The sequence below is a fragment of the Nomascus leucogenys genome, chromosome 13 (genome assembly GCF_006542625.1).
Source record: "Nomascus leucogenys isolate Asia chromosome 13, Asia_NLE_v1, whole genome shotgun sequence".
NCBI lineage: Eukaryota > Metazoa > Chordata > Mammalia > Primates > Hylobatidae > Nomascus > Nomascus leucogenys.
Genome location: NC_044393.1, coordinates 15,428,488 through 15,446,337, shown reverse-complemented (window position 1 = coordinate 15,446,337; position 17,850 = coordinate 15,428,488). Strand labels below are relative to the sequence as shown.

Sequence of the window (17,850 nt, the reverse complement as noted above, 5' to 3'; positions counted from 1 at the left end):
GGGCCCGGTGCAACCAGGTTGTGGGTATTTTGAAGTTCAGTCCTGCCAGGATCCAACAGGCCTTGCAGGTTGGAGCGAGGAGGATTCTACGGCACCCCTTGGATCCACGCTGTCCCCTCAGCACAAGTAAGCCACCCAGGAGGGGGTGTGGAATTCCTGGGAAAACAGTCACTTTTTCCTACCTTCAGAGTGAAATGGGAGCTCAGAATCCAGGGGGAAAAAAAAGCTGAAATATCAAATAAGGCCTGTTATTTTCCTGTATACCTGGGTCACAGGCAATCCGTGCAACCTCGGGTCGTCCTCAGCAATCACCCCGCAAGAGAAGCTGCATCGCCCCATTATCAAGGAGGAAACTGAGGCACAGAGTGAAAACATCACTGACTTCGGGGTCGCTGGTTCAAGGCCCCTGATGCAGAGATCAGCACTGTCCTCCGTGAGGCTTTCAAAACGCAAACTCATCCCCCAGTGCCCCCGGCCACACCCGCCCCATGCCACCCACCGCAGATGAAGCAGATCACAGCCTCGTTCTTTGTATTATAAACTGACTTTTAATAATAATAAAAAATCTATCATGAATTTAACAAGAAGAATCTGTACATTTTAAAGTAAACCAGTGCACAATGCGCTGGCCCTGGGCCCTCCCCCGTTTCCCGCAGCAGAGCTAAAGCGGGTCCTCCTTTGTCTCTGATGCAAGATACAGTGACAAGGCCACTGCCTGCCATCGTGTATGCTGCGGCAAGAGAGGGAAGCGCACCCCGGAGGGTGGGAGGCTCAGATGCCAGGAGGGGTTCAAGCTCCCTGGCCTGGGGGCAGCAGGGAGCCCCCACCTGAACTCACCACCTGCCAGGGGTGACAGGCATCCCCTCCCTTCCTCCCCAGCTGTGACCTTTCCCTGAAGGCATACGGAAGCTGGGGGGACAAACTGCCGAGGGGGCTGGTGTGGGTCCCTCCTCCCCGGCAGGCAGGCTGGCTTCCTGTGCTCTGGCTGGTGATGCCCCAATCGCCCTGCTCTGAAAAGTTAACATCAAGAAAATAAATCACAGAAGCCACCGCCCGGTGTTTCCCGGTGACCCTCTAACCCATGTGACACAGCACCTCAGGCGGGGCTCCATCCCCTCGGCTCCAACCCTGGCAGGCCACCTCTCAGGACCTTGTAGCCAGTCACTCAAAGAGAGCGAATTCTAACACCGGCCAACCGCTGGAGAACGGAGGGTGGGGGAAGGAATCACAGTCGATACCTCAAAACGACACCTTACAACCCTAATATTAACGAACAGGAAACACTGACATTTTTTAATCTTTCAATAATTTAGTTTTTCTTTTGTGCTCTTTTTTTTTTAGTAGAAGCGGGAACAGTTGTCAATACTACCTTCCGTTGGTCCCCGGTTAGACAACATACCTTTCTTTGAAATTTAAAATGTCAAATATATAATCACACAACTTTAGAAAAAACAAATCTTGACAACACCACCAACAACAAAAAAATCCCAAAATAAACCAGAGATTTCACGCCATATAAATAAAGTCAGAGCAAATCTCGTGCCCAGGGCTGGTGGCCCCAGTTCCAGGGGCGGTGATGTCCAGAGCTGCTGTGGCTCTCGGGGATGCCCTGGTAACAGGCGTGATGGAGGCCCCGTCTCTCCTTTCCCGACAGAGCCAAGTCTTTTCCAAGTCCACCAAGCAGGTTAGTACAGGGTTAGGGTGAACCTGGAAGCTAAGATGAGGAGGAGGAGACACATGTGGTCACCTGGAATGTGGACTTTTGAAGGAAACCAGGGTTTCAAAAGTGCAGGCGGAGCCATCCCGAGGGAGCCGGGTGACCCCATGTGGCCTCCATGACGTTCCCTTGGGTTCTGGGGACGCAGGAGCCGAAGGCCAAGCACCAGCTGCTCCCATCAGCTCTATGGGTCTCCAGCACCCCTCCAGCTTCTGGCAGGCATATGGAGAATGGGCCGGCCCATGGCCAATCAGCCAGCTCGTCATCACAGAGAGGGTGGCCAGGCTCGTCCCAGAAGGAGGCGGTGGAGGATGCTGGGCAGGTCCCAGAACGGGCGGCCGTGGAAGCCTTGGGTCATCTCTGGAGAAGGCCGGCGCTGCCCTGCTGTGTCCTCTCAAATCCCAGCTCCAGAGGCTGCAGCCCAGCGTGGGGCATTTGGGCGTTCAGAGGTCCCCATCCACCGGCGGCTGGCAGAGGCGGTAGAGGCTGGGGATGGAGGCAAAGAGAATGAGGAGAGGCCGGGGCGGGCCAGGACCTATTTGTATTATTTCCATTTTTACCTGAACATGTAATTCATGCCCAGAAACCCAAACTCACAGGTATATAAAAGATTCAGAGAAAAATATCTATGCTGTCCATGCCTTCTGCCAACTGCCAGGCCCCTCCCTACAGGCAGTCTCTGCCCACTCAGAGACTGGCGTTTACAAATGAAGATGTGTCTACACGTGCACGTGTGCGTTCAGCCACGTGGGGGTGGGGCGCACATTCCACACTAGTGGGGGCCAGCCGGCCACAGCACTCTGCCCCTTACGCAGTTTCACTTGCTCTATCCTGGGAAACTCTGCATGCAGAGATGGTTTTGGAGCCGGGGGACCAGACAGGAGGCTGTGTGGTGTCCAGGGAAAGCAGACTGCAATGCTGCACATGTGGTCTGATGTGGTCAGAGCTCGGACTCCACGCCCAGACTGCCTGGGTTCAGAATCCCAGCTTTGCCATTTACTAGCTGTGTGACGTCAGACAAGATACTTAACCTCTCTGTGCCTCAGCGTCCCCACCTGCCAAGTGGGGATGACAGCCGGACTTGGCTCACAGGGCAGCTGTGTGGATTAATGCGTCCACAGAGGGGAAGCGATTGTACAGTGCCTGGCACAGGGCAAAGGCCATGAAGGTATTGAAAGGAATCACGTGCCACTCATGAGACACAAACAAGGTGTGTGTGGAGCCCCCAGCGCCACAGCAAGGCAGCGACTCGTCACCACTGGCAGCAGGTGTTGCCGGCGCTCTGTGGTTACGTAAGACTTTGCTGCTGGGGGGAAGCTGCCTGAAGGGTCCACGGAACTGTGGACTATTTTTACAACTTCTTGGGAGTCACATTATTTCAAAACAAGAGTTATTTAAAACTTGTGGGCAGATGACGACAGCAAACTAGGGCTGTGGAGATGGAGAGTGGATCAGACGGAAACAACGCCATGATCCTAAAGGGCCTACATGTGGCACCAAGAGGAAGACTGAAAACCACGTGAAGAGAGGGCGGGGTGGGAGGACAGGCGGAAACAGCACTCCCCATGCCAAAGACAGCAGGAACAGAGAGCATTCCTGCAAATCAGGCATCGCAGGCCCGGGCCCAGGCTGCTGTTCAGTTCGCATTTCTGGAAGTGGCTAGAAGGTTAGCTTAGGTTGGATCAGCTAAAATCTCAGAATTCTTAATTCCACCCCGGGTTAAGGCGAGCAGCTCACGGGTCAGGGACTGAGGGTAGGGGACACGGGGTGGGGGGCGCACGGCACGGGACACAGGGTGGAGGGCACGGGGTGGGGGCTCAGGGCTGAGAGGGCATGGGGCTGAGGGCACGGTGTAGTGAGGTGGGAGGATCGCACAGAGCCGTCGCCCCATGGCACACCTGGGGGCCTTGCTCATCTTCCCGGTGGGAGCAGGAGCTCCTTTGGGAGGTGACGAAGTTGTGTCTGTTGCTCCTCAAAGAGGTTCCCCATAAATGAGAGGGGAAGCCCCATCTGAGCATTAGGGGTTAGGCCAGGAGCATGATGCCAAAGCCAGGCCCGGGTCCTGGCCAGCTGGGAGGGGACAGGAAGGGGCGGACAAGGCAGCCACTCACCGCGGAGCACCCTGGGGCATCTGGTCCTTGACTCGCAGGTTTTTGGCCAGGATCTCCACCCTTGGGCCCTGGAAGAAGGAACCATCAGGCCGGGGCCTCTGCAGGTTCAGGGCACGTGAGGAAGCACACTGGGGGGTGGGGGTGGGGCCCAGAAGCCCAAGGACCCAGAAGCTAAAATCCTTGCTCCCCTCCAGATTCAGAGAAGGCTCAGGCCTGGGGCTGGTGGCTACCAGCCCCTCATCCCACCCTGGCTGCAAGCATGCCATGCCCTCAGCCCAGGGTGCTGGGGGACCCTGTGGCCAAGTGGCCTCACCTGCTTCCGCATGATGTCCGTGGCCTGCATGATGCACTTGGGCAGCAGCCCGTGGCTCCGTGCCAAGATGGCCGCCTGCTCCAGGGACACGCTCAGGGTGCTCCTGCAGCGGGGGAGGAAGGACAGTGGTGGGAGGAGGACAGCGGGAGTCAGAGGACAGTGGGTGAGAGCTGGGGCGACTTCCTGTCCCTCCGAGGCCTTCCAGACCCAGTCCTGACCATTACGGCAGCGCCTCCTCCTGCTGTCCCTCCCCGCTTGCTCCTCTTCCTCCAGGCAGCCGCCACCCTCACTTGCAGGCGCTCTGGTGCTTCCCGGTCTGCGGAAGCCCTGTTGAGTTCCCTGTGACATTCCCAGTGCCTCGCTCAGAGGAGGACTTGGTAAATATCTGCTGAGTTAGTGGGGACTCCCTGGAAGCCTCATGGCTTGTCGGCTCAGTGGGGTTTGAGATGGACACATTCATTCACACCTCTCTGGGTTTCTCAACAGTTCTAGAACGTGGATTCTACAGCGAGACCTCTGGGATTCCAATCCTGTCCCTCCATGTAACTCCTCTGTGACCCTGGGTAGCTGAGTTAACCTCAGTTTCCCTATACTATTAAGTATGAAATAGGGAGCACGGTGGTGCACAAAGGACCCTGGCCCAGCTGGAGGGGCCGTCCTGGGAACCACAGGAAGCTGAACAGCATCCCGGCCTCCACCCACTAGAGGCCAGGAGCTCCTCCCTCCCCCAAGTTGTGACAACCAAAAATGTGTCCAGACATTGCCAAATGTTCCCTGGGGATAAAACTACTCCTAGGTGAGATCCCCTAAAATAGGCCCCACTACAGCACTGGTAGAGAAAGATGGAAAGGAGTTAATCTGCATGGAACATCAATGACCTAGGAGGCAGGGAGCACTGGCCCCGAGAAACATTTATTCAGCAAATGTTTCTTGAGCACCTGCCTCAGGCCAGGCACTGCTCTAGGCTCTAGGGAACAGCAGAGAACAAAAGGGGCCCCTGCCCTCCCAGATTTGGCCCTGCCCTGAGGGAGCCAGGGAGGAAATGAATACCCCAATGAAGGCTGCCTGGGGAAGGGGGGGTGAGGGCTGCAGAGGAAGAGAGGGTTGGGAGGGCACTGAGTGGGGAGAGCCGGCACGGTTTGTAACAGGAGGTCAGGAAGCACTCTGAAGAAGGTGACCTCTTCCTCCCTGGGATGAGCATTGCGGACAAAGGATGGAGGTAGGAGGCAGGGGAGCCTCCAGTGAGGTCAGGAGGCCCCATAAACCAGCCACTGCTATTGTTAATGTTGAACGAGGCTTCCGGCAGAACTATAGGGCACAGCTCTCACACACACTCACTATGGCGTTAGAGAAGCAGGTGGCTCCACGGCCCTGCTAGGACCACCTGCTGCTGCCATCCCATTTCACAGACAGACAAACTGAGGTGCAGACAGAGCCAAGGCCTTGTCGGGGCCCCACAGGCAATGGCAGAACCAGGACTGGAACCCAGCCTTCCTGCCTCCTTGCCACAGGCCCCCAAACTGACCAGAAGCTGGGCCAGCCCCTCCCCACACCCCGACTCAGCGGACAGCAGCTCACCTCTGCATGCCTGTGCCACACATGACCATCTGGCAGGCCCCCAGGCGGTAGCAGAGCTCTGAGGAGATGGGGATGAGGCCGGCGCCCACGCTCCCAGCAGCACCAGGCTTTGGGTGGACAAAGGACTTCATGAGGCGGCAGAGCTCATCCAGGGCATTGATGGGGCGGATCAGCTGTGGGGGGTACCACACATACCCGGGGAGTTGAAGGAGGTCCCCACAGCCCCTCAGCCCCCACCTGGCCCTCCTCCCCCACCATCTCCTTCTAATCCAGCTATTCCTGCAGCTGCCTCCCAGCTCACCCCTCTGGGGATGACAATGCAATTCAATCTTCTATAACGTCTGCTCAAGAACCCTCTGTGGCTCGCCACTGCCCTACAAGCTGGCAGTCAGTGTTGACCACATATTTCAGGTCTAACCTTCCAACCTAATTCTCTTCACCTGCCCAGGTGTGTCCCCAGTGAAGCCTGAAGAAAGTGCCCTCTCTTAGCCCGTCAAGACCAACACAAGTGCCCCCTCTCCAGAAAAAGCCTTCCCTTCTGCCCCCAGCACTCCCTGACCCCCACGTGGAGGTGCAAGTGGTGGTTCACTAACGAGCTATGCTGCGGGGACATGCGGGGACATGTGGGGACATTCTGCCAGCCACAGTGGAAAGTCCCAAATGGCTATGCCCACCCTCCTCCCGGAGCCCCCAGCTCACAGCCCCAAGACAGCACCCCAAAATCATCAGCACATTCAAGGCCTGCCTGACCCTAGAAAACCAAGAAGCCAAAAGACATGCGTTGAGGGTCAGAGGCAAGGAGCCCAGGGAGCCGAACTATCGAGGCCCCTCAGAGGGAGCTGCTCCGGCTCGGGCCAACGGGGACATATGGCAACATGGTCCCCAACAGCCAGATTTTCCCATGCCTCCAGAAAAGCTGGAAGCCTCCGTTTTTATGGGAAATCTTTTGATTTCTAAAGGTTGACAGCAAATTTGAAACACACAAACAAAAAGAATACCGTACAGGTTACATCTGTCATGAGGTCCAGGCTCCAGCCTCAGAGAAACGCTGCGATTAATAAGGGGGATGGGAGTGGCAGAGATGGGCGGGTCCCAGCGAAAATAAATCATCCCAGGAAGTTGGGGAATGGGGAGGAAGCTATCGTGGGAGACTTCCTGGAGGAGGAGAGACTGCAGGGTCTCAAGGGCTTCTGGGCTAGAATCTGCTAGGGCACAACCCTGAGCCTGTCGGCTGAGTCCTGACTCCTGAGCGCCCCGCCCTGCCCAAGCTCCCTGCAGTGGAAGGAGGGCAGGTGGACATACCTGGTCTATCTTTACCGCCGTGGTGCTGGCATCCGTGGGCAGGTTAGACCGCTCCAGGTAAAATGCCCTGCGAGAGAAAGATGGGGATGAGGCGGGGGCCACCACACCCACCATCCTGCCCCTACCCGGGTCCCAACTCCTGCAGCCACCGTGACTCCGCCCTCTGCCAACTCTCAGAATGAAATCCCTGAGAGCACCTGCAGGCTGTGCTCACCCGCAGGCACCAGTTCCTACAACAGCCGGGGGGAATGAGAGGCCTCCTGAGCACTCCTCCAATGCCGCCCCTCCCTGCCTGCCCGTCCACAGCGGCCCCCAGCCCTCTGCTCCCCAGGCCCTGGTCCTGCTTTTTCTCTCTTCTGAACACTTCTCACCACTTGGCGTCTCATGGCTCTGGGCTTACTGGTTTACCGTTCGTCTCCCCCTCTAGAACAGGGGTCAGCGAACTTCTTCTGTGAAGAGCCCAACGGTAAATATTTTAGGCTTTGTGAACAAGAGTCTCAATCACAGCCACTCAACTCTGCCACTGTAGCACAAAAGCTGCCACAGAGGATGCGAAAACGAGTGAATGCAGCTGTGTGCTAATAAAACTTTATTTACAAAACAGGGAGGCAAGGTGGGCTAGATTTTGACAACCTTGCTCTAGAATATATGCTCCACGAAGAACAGGACTTTGTTTTGCTCACTGCACATTCCCTAACAAGAACCCGGAACACTGCCTGGCCCGCAGAACGCCTCAATGTGTGTGAATGAAGGGATGAATGAATCATCACACAGGCAGGACTCAGAATATTCCACAGATGGCGCAGAACAGACTGATGACAGCTCTGATCAATCCAAACAGATGCCAGTTTTTGATAACTGGGCTGGATGCTTTCTCTGAGCAAACTAATGAAGCCTCATTCTCTCATTTCCAAATGATGAAGCCCAGACCCGTACTCATCTCCCTGGGCTCTTAATTCTCGGCCTGCCTCTGTCACAGAGGGAGGTGGTGAGACACACACAGCAAGGGCCGTTGGGGAGGGTGGCAGGAGAGGGAGCTGCAGAACTTAGAAGCTGCCTCCCAGAACCTGTGGTTCCTCCTGGTGATATCTGGCCCCTGCTCTCACCCCTCCTCCCCTGGGGTTCTCTTCTGAGCAGCCAAGACCCTGGGAGCCGCACCCCTCACTCACAGGCCCAAGAGTCCCAAGGTCCCCTGTCCTAGCTCCCACCCTCTGCAGAATGAAGCTGGCTCCTCTCAGTAGGAAAGACCCACTTGGAAACCAAACAGACTCCAGTTCAAAGCTCAGCCACTGCCTGGCTGTGTGACCTTGGGCAAGTGTGTACGCTTTCTGGGCCTCAGTCGCCTCCTCTGTAAAGCGGGATCCATGGCCTACTGCCGTGAGAATCTTACGCAGGCAAGAGTCCTGTCACACAAAAGGTACTCAAGAAAGGGTGTGTGGCCCCCTGCCCACGCTGGGGGTCCATCTGGCACCTTCCATGCTAATGCCCACTCCACGTGGAGGATTCCTGACTCCTGCCCCCAACAGCGACCCCAGGCGGATACCTGAGTTTGCGGTAATACTGCTGAACTTTCTCCAGGGACTGTGCGTTGATCTCCTGCTGCAAATCCTCCACGGCCTGGCTGCCTGGAGAAGGCAGCCCCTCCACGTTCTCCAGCGCTGGGAGGGGAGATGTCGGGGGTGGGCAGGCGGTTGGGAGCTGGTGTGCTTGGTGGCCTTGGCTCGGCCCCCGTGGTCCTCCCTGCCCCAGGCCTGAAGCTCACCTTTCGTGAACAGCGCTGTGTGCAGCCTCAGGCTGGCCCCACCCTCCAGGCGGGAGGGCAGCTTGGAGAAGTGGTAGCTGTCGAGGTAGAAGACGACCTTCAGCGCCTGCCGGCTGCCCTCAATATGGTAGAAGACGTTGGTGTCTGTGGGAGGACACGGGGCAGGGTGACTCACCACCAAGGCCAAGGCCAGGGGAAGCCCTGGCACACCTCTACAGAACAGCTGGCACCTCCCTGCCCCCAGGTCTAGGGGGGCAACCTGGGACCTCCCTGTTCTCCCGACTCTACAGGGGTAGCCTCAGACCTCCCTGCCCTCCTGCCCTCTAGGGACAGCCTCCAACAGCCCTTCCCTCTCACTCTCCGAAGAACTGCAGCTGACACCTCCCTTTCGCCTGCTTCACAGCTCCTAGTTCCGCTGCTTAATTCTTGAACCTGATGCAGACTCTGCCTACTTAGGGGGTCCACAGAATTTGGGGTCAGAGCTTCCCCAGTGCTCCTTGTACCCTCACTCAGTAGCCCACGGCCCCTGCCTGGGAAAAGCTGCCCTCAAACGGGGCATGCATCTGATTCATAGCCAGAAGGAAGCGCTTAGGGCAGGGAGGGTAAAATATGGCATCCAGACCCCATCCTGCACCCATGGCAGACATCACTCTTCGATCAAAACTCTGCCCGAGCCAATCTCAGCCTGGAGACAGGCAGCTGCTGCCAATCAATTCCAATTGCTATTCAAAGAGAACCTTCCCTTCCTCTAGACTCTAGTCCATGCATTTTCAGCAGGAGAGACACAGACACTGTCCCCAAGGAGGTGAAAACTGGCTCATGGGAAAGAGGACGAAAACACTTTTCTCTTTTGATGTATAATAAGCACAGATGCGCAGATAAACAGACATAGGGTATACCCGTAGTATTATAATTTCGTGGGCGTGCAGCAATTAGGAAAAATTGACTAAAAAGGTTTTTTATGAAATTAAATGAAATCTAATGAAATGAAAAAACTGAGAAACACTAATCCAGTGCCTGGTTCCTAATTAAACCCACATGCCTCAGAAGCCCCAGGAGGGCTTTCAGCATACAGGCCTCTGGGCTCCACCTCCAGAGTTTCTGAGGCCGTAGTTCTGGCTGGGCCAGAGAATCTGCCTTTCTATCAAACCCCCAGCTGCTGTTGGTCCAGGGGCCATGCTCTGAGAACCCCTGCTCTCAGAAGCAAGCCCAGAAGTTCCCAGCCCTGGCTGCACATCCAGACTACCCAGCACCCAGACCCCGCCCCACAAACCGGTCAGAATCGCTAGGGCCCAGGGCACCGGGATCGTTGCAAAGTTCCCTCGATGATTCCAGAGTGCAAGCAGGGCTGAGACGCACTGGACTAGACTATGAGCTCCAGGAGGGTAGGAATGAGGACCATGTTACATGGCCCAAAACGCAGCCTGACACATACTATGTGCTCAAAATTATGGACATGTACATAGATGGATGGATGGACGGATGGATGGACAGATGGATGATGGTTGGTTGGTTGGATGGATGGATGGATGTTTGGATGGATCAATGGATGAATGGATGCATGGATGGATGCATGAATGGATGGATGGATGGATGGATGGATGGATGGATGGATGGATGGATGGATGGAAAGACGGATGATGGATGCATGGATGGATGGATAGATGCATGGATGGATGGATAGATGCATGATGGATGGATGGATGGATGCATGGATGGATGGATGGATGGATGGATGGATAAATAAATGGGTGGGCAGGTGGAAGGATGGGTGGAAAACAGAAACAGAGAGAAAGAGAGAAAGAAAAGGGAGAAAGGGGAGAAAGCGTGGAGGAAGGAGAGGAGAGGACAAGAGCAAGGGAGGAAGGGAGGATGGAACTTAATTATGGTACTTATTTAAGCCCTTTAAAAATCTTAACAAGTTTTCACATCTCTAGGGAAGAATTTTATTAAGAATTGGGTACTAGTGTCATTCTCTTTTAAGAGCTGTTGGAAATAGCGGGGTTCATACAAAAAGAAACCCCTCTTTTTCCATGTGTGCCCCAAAGTTCAGCTCTCACACTCATGTTGGAGGCATGAGGTTTGACAGCACTGAGTACTGAGCCCACCTTGGGCAGCTGGCCCAGAGGCAGGGGAAGGACAGGGTGACCCCAGAGAGCTGTCCCTTCCACCCCAGGACCCCACCTCTCACAGTGGGGAATGGGAGAAATCACTCACTGGCCACATAGTTCTCGTCCAGCTGCTTGAAGGAGAAGGTAACATTGTCCAGCTCTGACAGCGTCACCCAGATGTCCTCCAGCATGGTCCGTTCCTCCTTCTGCAGGAAGAATACAGTGTGGAGGAGTCTCAGATGCCAACCCTGCCCCAGGGTTTCCTATCAAGATGCTGAATTCAACTCTAGTTGGCACTCCAGACTGTGGGCCCCCTGGGTGCCAGGTCCTGAGGGTGACTCTCCAGAGTGGATGTGAAATCATGGTGTGCTCTGTGGCTTGTCCTGCACTTTCAAGGGTCATAGAACCCATCTCTGCCTTAATTCACTGAGTGATCCTAGTAAAGTCACTGCCTCTCTTGCCTGGACCACCAACCAGGCTTCTAACTTAACCTTTTCGAACCTAACACACTCAAATAAAAGTCCCCAATTCCTTCCTCAACCTCCCCCAGTCGGTCCCATGTCAGCAAATAGCACCAGCATTCACTCGGTCATCCAAGATCCAAATCTTTGACTTCTCAGTTTCTCTCCCGCTCACCCTGGGCCTGGTCCATCACCAAGTCTGATGGGGTGACACTAAAACATCCTCCAGACCCACCCACCTCCCTCCGGCTTCCCGGCCACCACCCAGGTTCAAGGGTCCACCGTCTCTCGCCACGGTGACACCAGGTTTCCCTTCTGCCACTCTCTGCCCCCAAACAATACATCCTACAAGTCACGTTTTGAAAACTTAACCCAAATTATATCACTCACTCAGCTCCAAGCCTCTGAACCCTCCGCTGCTTCCAGATTAAAGTCTCAGGCCCTACAGATCAGGTCCCCACATCTCCCCAGCCCCTGCGGTTCCCCTCTGGCCACACCGGCCGCTCTTCGGGGCCTTTGTACATGCTGGTCCCTCTACCCCGCACACTCTTCCTCCACTGTCTGCCTGGCTGGCTGGGGTCTCAGCTCAAGCGTCACCGCCTCACACAGCCCGTCTCTGACAGAGAAGCTGCAGCACCCGCCAAGCTTCCTGCAGAGATTCCCTTCTCCCCACCTTCCTTCCCTCCTCTGTCCTTTCTTCTCAAGCTGCTTCCCCCAACTAGGAAGTCAGCTTCAGGCCCCCAGCTCCCAGCTCAGGGCCTGGCACATCGTGGTGTTTGGAAAATGAAGGAACTGGGCCCAGCATCCCCATGTGAGAAGAGGAAGGGGAGGGCTGAATATTCCCTGCTTCATCCCTGGGCCCCAGGTTGTGCATTCTGGGAATCAAGTGACAGCCAATCTCGTGCCACGCAGGCGCCTTGTGCAGCAGCAGACAGCAGAGGGCGCTCCAAGGCCAGGCCTCCCCACCAGCCAGCAGCAGGGGCTCCAGGAGCCAACCTCAGAGGCACTGGTGACTCTAGGGCCCTGGCCGGATATCCAGCAGCAACCCTGGCTTCCACCACCCCACTCCCACCTCAGGCCCTCAGTTGTCACAACCAGAAATGTCTCCAGACATTGCCAAGTGTCCCCTAGTGGGGAAACTGCCCTGGGCTGAGAGCCACTGGTCTGTAGCATGGATTCTATTATCTCTGTGTGCCTCCCTCCCTCCCACTGGGAAAGAAGATCCCTGGGTACAGGGACTCTGTTTTGTTCACTGCTGGACCTTCAGTGCCCATAAAACAGCACACAGGTGCTCAACAAATCCTGCTGCAGGAATGACAAGGCCCGGGGGAGCCTGAGTGAGTGGGCAAGGGCTCCCTCGACCCGGCCTGGGCGGGCACCAGTAGGTGGGCCAGCAGGGGCGCCCTCCCGCCCCACTCACTCACCACTGTGGCTGGTGAGAGCAGGGACTGGCAGTGCAGCAGGACGCCCGTGGCCGCCACCTGCTCCAGCCACTTGCGGCTGGCGTCGCGGCTGCTCTCCTCGTACTCGCCATTGTTGTTGTAGCGGTAGCCCAGGGCCGCCAGCAGCTGCTCGGAGAAGGTGCACACGGCAGCCACCAGGGCCTGGCAGAAGATCGCGTCTCTGCGCAGCTGCAGCTCGGTGTCTGGGGGCAGACGGCAAGGGGCCTTGCTGGAGGGGTGCTCCTGCGCCACCAGGAGGCCCACACCCCAAAGCCCTGGACCCCTCATGGAACCCCCAGGAAAGGGCTAACATTAGGCCAGAAATTACTTTTTGGTGGACATCCCAGCCACCAAAAGCCAATTCCACAAAAATCAATTCTACTAAAAGCAAAGCCCATTTGCCAAAACTGTTCTCTCAGTGACTCATCTGCCTGCTTTGAAAACCAAACAAACACCTTGTGATTTTCCTAAGGGTTTCGCAAGACCCTCACCCTCAGCCATGTCTCCTCTCATTACGGGATTTCTTGGCCTTGGCCAGTAGAATGCCAATGGTGCTAAGCTCTTCTGCCAAGCTGCACGTGTTCAGAAATGCAGTTTGGCATTGTCTCTACTTTGGAGAACTATGCTTTCTTCCTTCCCCCACCTCTGCCCTTGGCCCTGTCCTTGACATTGGCACGGTCTGAAGAACAGGCCAGTTTCAAGCTATTGCTCTCTCAGGGTCCCAGTCTTCCGGAAGGAATTATTTCCAGTGGCCGGCTTCTGGCCAGCGAGTTTTTAGTGACCAAATTTGACCCAGATCCTGCAGTAGCACCCCCTTGGCTGACAATTTCTGGAAAGAAGGGAGGGGTAGAGAAGGTCTCCAAGATTCTCCCGCTACCTCCCCGCCTTCCTCTTCCCCACTCTCTGCTGGGTGGAAGCCCCCAGGCTGGGCCTGAAGGCTCTACCCGCACAGGGTCCCCTAACATCGTCCTCTATCCCGGGGCCCCGTCAACATCCACCCAGGCCTGGGCAGTGGCACAGGACAGGGCTCCTGGCTCCAGTGCCCTAAGACTTGTCCCTTGGACATACAAGGAAGAAGCAAGTTTCAAGTAGCTCTTGGAGGGGCTCCAGGCCAAAGCGTTGCCTCCCCTGGTCCAGGCCCTGAGGGTGTGGATGGTTGGCCTTGGGTGGCGGAAGAGGCCGGGTATGTGCCCCCCACACACCTTTAAAGCCCTCACCTGTGCACTTCAGCAAGGCCAGGAGCAGCTGGTTCTTCCCATCTGGAAGAAGGGAGAGAGAAAGGGGGATGGGCTGGGAGGGGGCAGCAAGAGGTGAGGGCAGAACCGGGCCCCTCCCCATGGCACCTCCCAAGGTGCTCTGACCCTTCACAGCAAAGCCCTGGCACCCAAGGCTGTGCTCAAGGAGGTTCTATTGATTGTTAGGTGAACTCCAGGAACCCCCGACCTCAGGCAGTGGAACCCCAACCGTGGGCCCCATCTGTACATGGAAGCTTCGGACACAGACAGAACCAGCCCCTTTAATCCCTGGGCCACAGCCCCTGCCCCACACCTTGTTCACATAAGTATGGTCACACACTCACACGTACAACCTAGGTACACACGTATCCATACACACACACACTCACACATCAACAGACACCCAAGTGCATGCCACACACAGAGACGTACATATACTCATATGTAGACTCACATATGTACACATGCAGGTACACATGCGCCCACACACGCACACAGCAGACACACAAGTGCACACCACACACGTGCACTCATATGCAGACTCACATACATATGTACACACACAGGTACACATGCATCCACAGAGACACACAACAGACACGAGTGCACACATAAGACACAGACACACACTCCTAACAGCCTCACACACATATTCTCATCCTACATGGGCACGGCCCTACACACGCCTTGTCCTGCAAAAAAAGCTCATTTCTTCCAGGCCGAACATCCTGTTCTCTTTCCTTCAAAAAGATGCTTCTCGGCCCAGAAAGCACTTAGAAAGATGTGGAAGGGCTTTGGATTTGGTTTATTGGGTGCCTTCTTCCCCAGGAAGGACTGCAGGACTCAGGGCTGGGCAGGGTAAGAACGAGAGCAGATACAGAGGTGTGCGCTTGTCAGGACTCACCACGCCCGGCAGCCAGGGCAGGACTCACCACGCCAGGCAGCCAGGCCAGGACTCATCACGCCAGGCAGCCAGGGCACTGAGCGCATGACCTATGCTGACTCATTTAATCCTCCAGACCACACGAGAAGAAGGTGGCACTATGGGCTCATTTGACACAGGAAGAAACTAAGGCCAGAGGTGTCAAGGAACTCGCCATGATCACACAGCCAGTAAGTGGGTGAGCTGGGATTCAAGCCCTGGTGGTCTGGACCCAGAGTTGACACTCTTCACCAGTTACACTTTTGGAGAACAGGACAGATCAGAAGCAGCAGAGACTCCAACTCAGAGGCTGCCGTTCCCCAAGGGAACAGCCCAGAGTCCTCTAATCTCCCACTGTCCTGGTCAAACATCTCCCCCATCCGGATTCTTCTAACCCAGGAGTCTCAGACGCAAATGCCGGCAAGGGCCAGGCATGTGACGTAAGATGCGTGGAGCAGACACCAAGCCACAGGGAGCGGCAGAGACTGGGGTGAATTGGAAAGCACCTCGGCCCCACGTACACAGAGTGGCCACCACTCCTCTGCACCAAGGGAGGATGGGAGACTGGGCCTGGAGTCACCAGATCTTCTCATTGTTCAAAAGCAGCCAGAAATCCCAGTTTTTATATGAGAACCTCTGTCAAGCTGGCAGCAGAGTCACAGTTTTTGCTGCTGCAGCATCGGAACCTATCTGTGGGCCCGAATCTGGTCAGTGGGCTGCCAGCCTGTGTCCCCCATACCCTGATAATAACAGGAACTCACACATCCAATGTTTTGGAAGCTGCAAAAGAACAGGTTCAGCCTTTTCAACCTCCAAAGTCAGGGCTTTGTTTTCTTTTGTTTTATTTCTGATTTTTGTTTTGATAGAGACAGGGTCTCACTATGCTGCCCAGGTCTCAAACTCCTGGGCTCAAGTCACGTCCTGCCCAGGGCAGGACACTCAGCTGAGAGAGGGCATCACTTCTCTTGTCCTCTCCCTGGGCATGGAGAAACAGGGGTCACAGAACTGGATCCATTGCTGATTCTCTCATTTTCCACACCAAAGGCCACGGCCCCCTCCCCACCATGATGCACCCTCCCTGCCACTGACCTTCCACGTGTCTCTGAATGTTGTCCACCAGGGTCTTGATGGAGTTGGGGAGGTTCCAGGGGTCCTCCTGGATGCTGATCTGGATCAGGCTCCGGCCACGGATTGTACACTCTTCTTTCTGTTTAAACTCTGGGGCAGGAAAGTGGCATGAGGGCCAGGGAAGGGACGGAGGTAGCTTTGGGGAACGGTGGCACAAAGGCCTATGTCCCATCACATATCCCAGAGCTCATAATCCTAGATCAAGGGAGCTGGCAGGACTCCTGGGCATTATCTGGTCCACAGAGGGTAAGTGTGCTACTATTTCATGGCACCACACCCATGGCAGATATCACTCATCAATCTCAGCACTCCTTCCTGCTGCACTGAGACCAGGACTCCCTACAGCTACAGCCAATCCAGTGCAGACCTCACAAATCAATCGTAGCTTTCCTTTAGTCTAAGCCTGGGTGTTGTAGTCACAGAAGGATTCTCAGGAACTATCTCCTCATAGCCACAACCAATTGGGATGGCACATGAGTTCTAACCCTTTCCCTACACAGAGGAGGAAGCCCACACACATGCCTTAAGTCACACAACTGGGTGGTGATAGCGCTGGGACTTGCCTCTGGCCCCACCATTCAGAGGCCAGGAAGACAAAGGCCCCTGCAAAAGACAAAGGCCTCTTTCCTCCTGCAAGGTGCCAGTTTCTGAGATATTTGTGGGTTTGCTGTTTCTGCTTTCTGAGGTCCATCCCTGAAAGCTGATCCTGAGACAGCAGGATGTGCAGCTGAGCTGGGGAGCCCCAGGTCCCCATCACTTCCCACCCTCTCTTGGTGACAACTGCCCATCTGCATTTCTATCTCCTACAATCTCACTGGGAGCTCCTTGAGGTCAAGGCAGTATCAGATTCATCTCAGGGTCTCCAGTGCCCAGTACAAGGCCTGGCATAGGCTGGTTCTGGGAAATTATTTACTGGATGTACAGAAGCATGAATGGACAGGTGGATGGATGGATGGGTAGAAGGGTGAAAGAGTTGGGCACATAGATGGAAGAAGGGAAGGATGGATGGATGGACAGACAAGCAGATGGATGGATGGATGGGTAGGTGGGTGGATGGATGGGTGGTTGGGTGGGTGGATGGATGGATAGATGGTGAGTGGGTAGTTGGGTGGATGGGTGGATGGATGGATGGATCAATGGGTGGATGGGTGAATGGATGGATGGATAGCTAGATGATAAATGGATGAGTGGATGGATGGATGGGTGGATGAATGGATAGATGGTGGGAGGGTATATGGGTGGATGGATGGATAGTAGGTTGGGTGGATGAGCAGGGTGGGTAGGTGGGTAAATGGGAGGAAAGGTAGGTAGGAGAACATAAGAAATTTCAATGCCTTTTCTCTCAATCATTTCAAGAAGAAAGTCTGAATTTGGTGTTGGTAAGCCCTTAACACTTCTTTAATTCACAAATCCCTCTCTTAAATGAAGAACAAAGAGCCCTTGGCAGGCAACAGTGCCTAACTGCAGTATAATGATATTTTGTTGCTGTTGTTTGCATTTAATTTATCATTATGGTTTATCATAAATGTTTGGCATATTATACTGGCTTTTCGTATATACAGAGTTCAATAAGCTCCTTTCAAAATTAAATTTTTTAAAGAGTGATGCTTTTTAAAAAGTGATGTCAATAAATAAGAAAAAAATGAGTATAGTTTAAAAGACATGAAGGAAGGCTGAGTACAGTGGCTCACGCCTGGAATCCCAGCACTTTGGGAGGCCAAGGCAGGAGGATCGTTTGAGCCCAGGAGTTCAAAAGCAACCTTGGCTA

General features: G+C 55.0%; 1 protein-coding gene across 2 annotated transcripts in view; it reads right to left on the bottom strand.

Moving 5' to 3' along the window:
- Window positions 1-525: 525 nt before the first annotated feature.
- PREX1 (phosphatidylinositol-3,4,5-trisphosphate dependent Rac exchange factor 1) overlaps window positions 526-17,850 on the bottom strand; it is a 204,883-nt gene continuing 187,558 nt past the window's right edge. The window contains exons 30-40 of one of the 2 annotated variants that reach the window (XM_030825397.1): window positions 16,044-16,172; window positions 14,015-14,056; window positions 12,780-13,000; window positions 11,001-11,100; window positions 8,784-8,927; window positions 8,565-8,679; window positions 7,022-7,088; window positions 5,720-5,892; window positions 4,142-4,244; window positions 3,829-3,896; window positions 526-2,203 (exon numbers count right to left, since the gene is read on the bottom strand). In XM_030825397.1, coding sequence (XP_030681257.1) covers window positions 2,161-2,203; window positions 3,829-3,896; window positions 4,142-4,244; window positions 5,720-5,892; window positions 7,022-7,088; window positions 8,565-8,679; window positions 8,784-8,927; window positions 11,001-11,100; window positions 12,780-13,000; window positions 14,015-14,056; window positions 16,044-16,172 — 1,205 coding nt within the window. In that variant the 3' untranslated portion in view covers window positions 526-2,160. The remainder of the gene's footprint in view (window positions 2,204-3,828; window positions 3,897-4,141; window positions 4,245-5,719; window positions 5,893-7,021; window positions 7,089-8,564; window positions 8,680-8,783; window positions 8,928-11,000; window positions 11,101-12,779; window positions 13,001-14,014; window positions 14,057-16,043; window positions 16,173-17,850) is intronic. The other variant, XM_030825398.1, reaches the window with a different exon arrangement.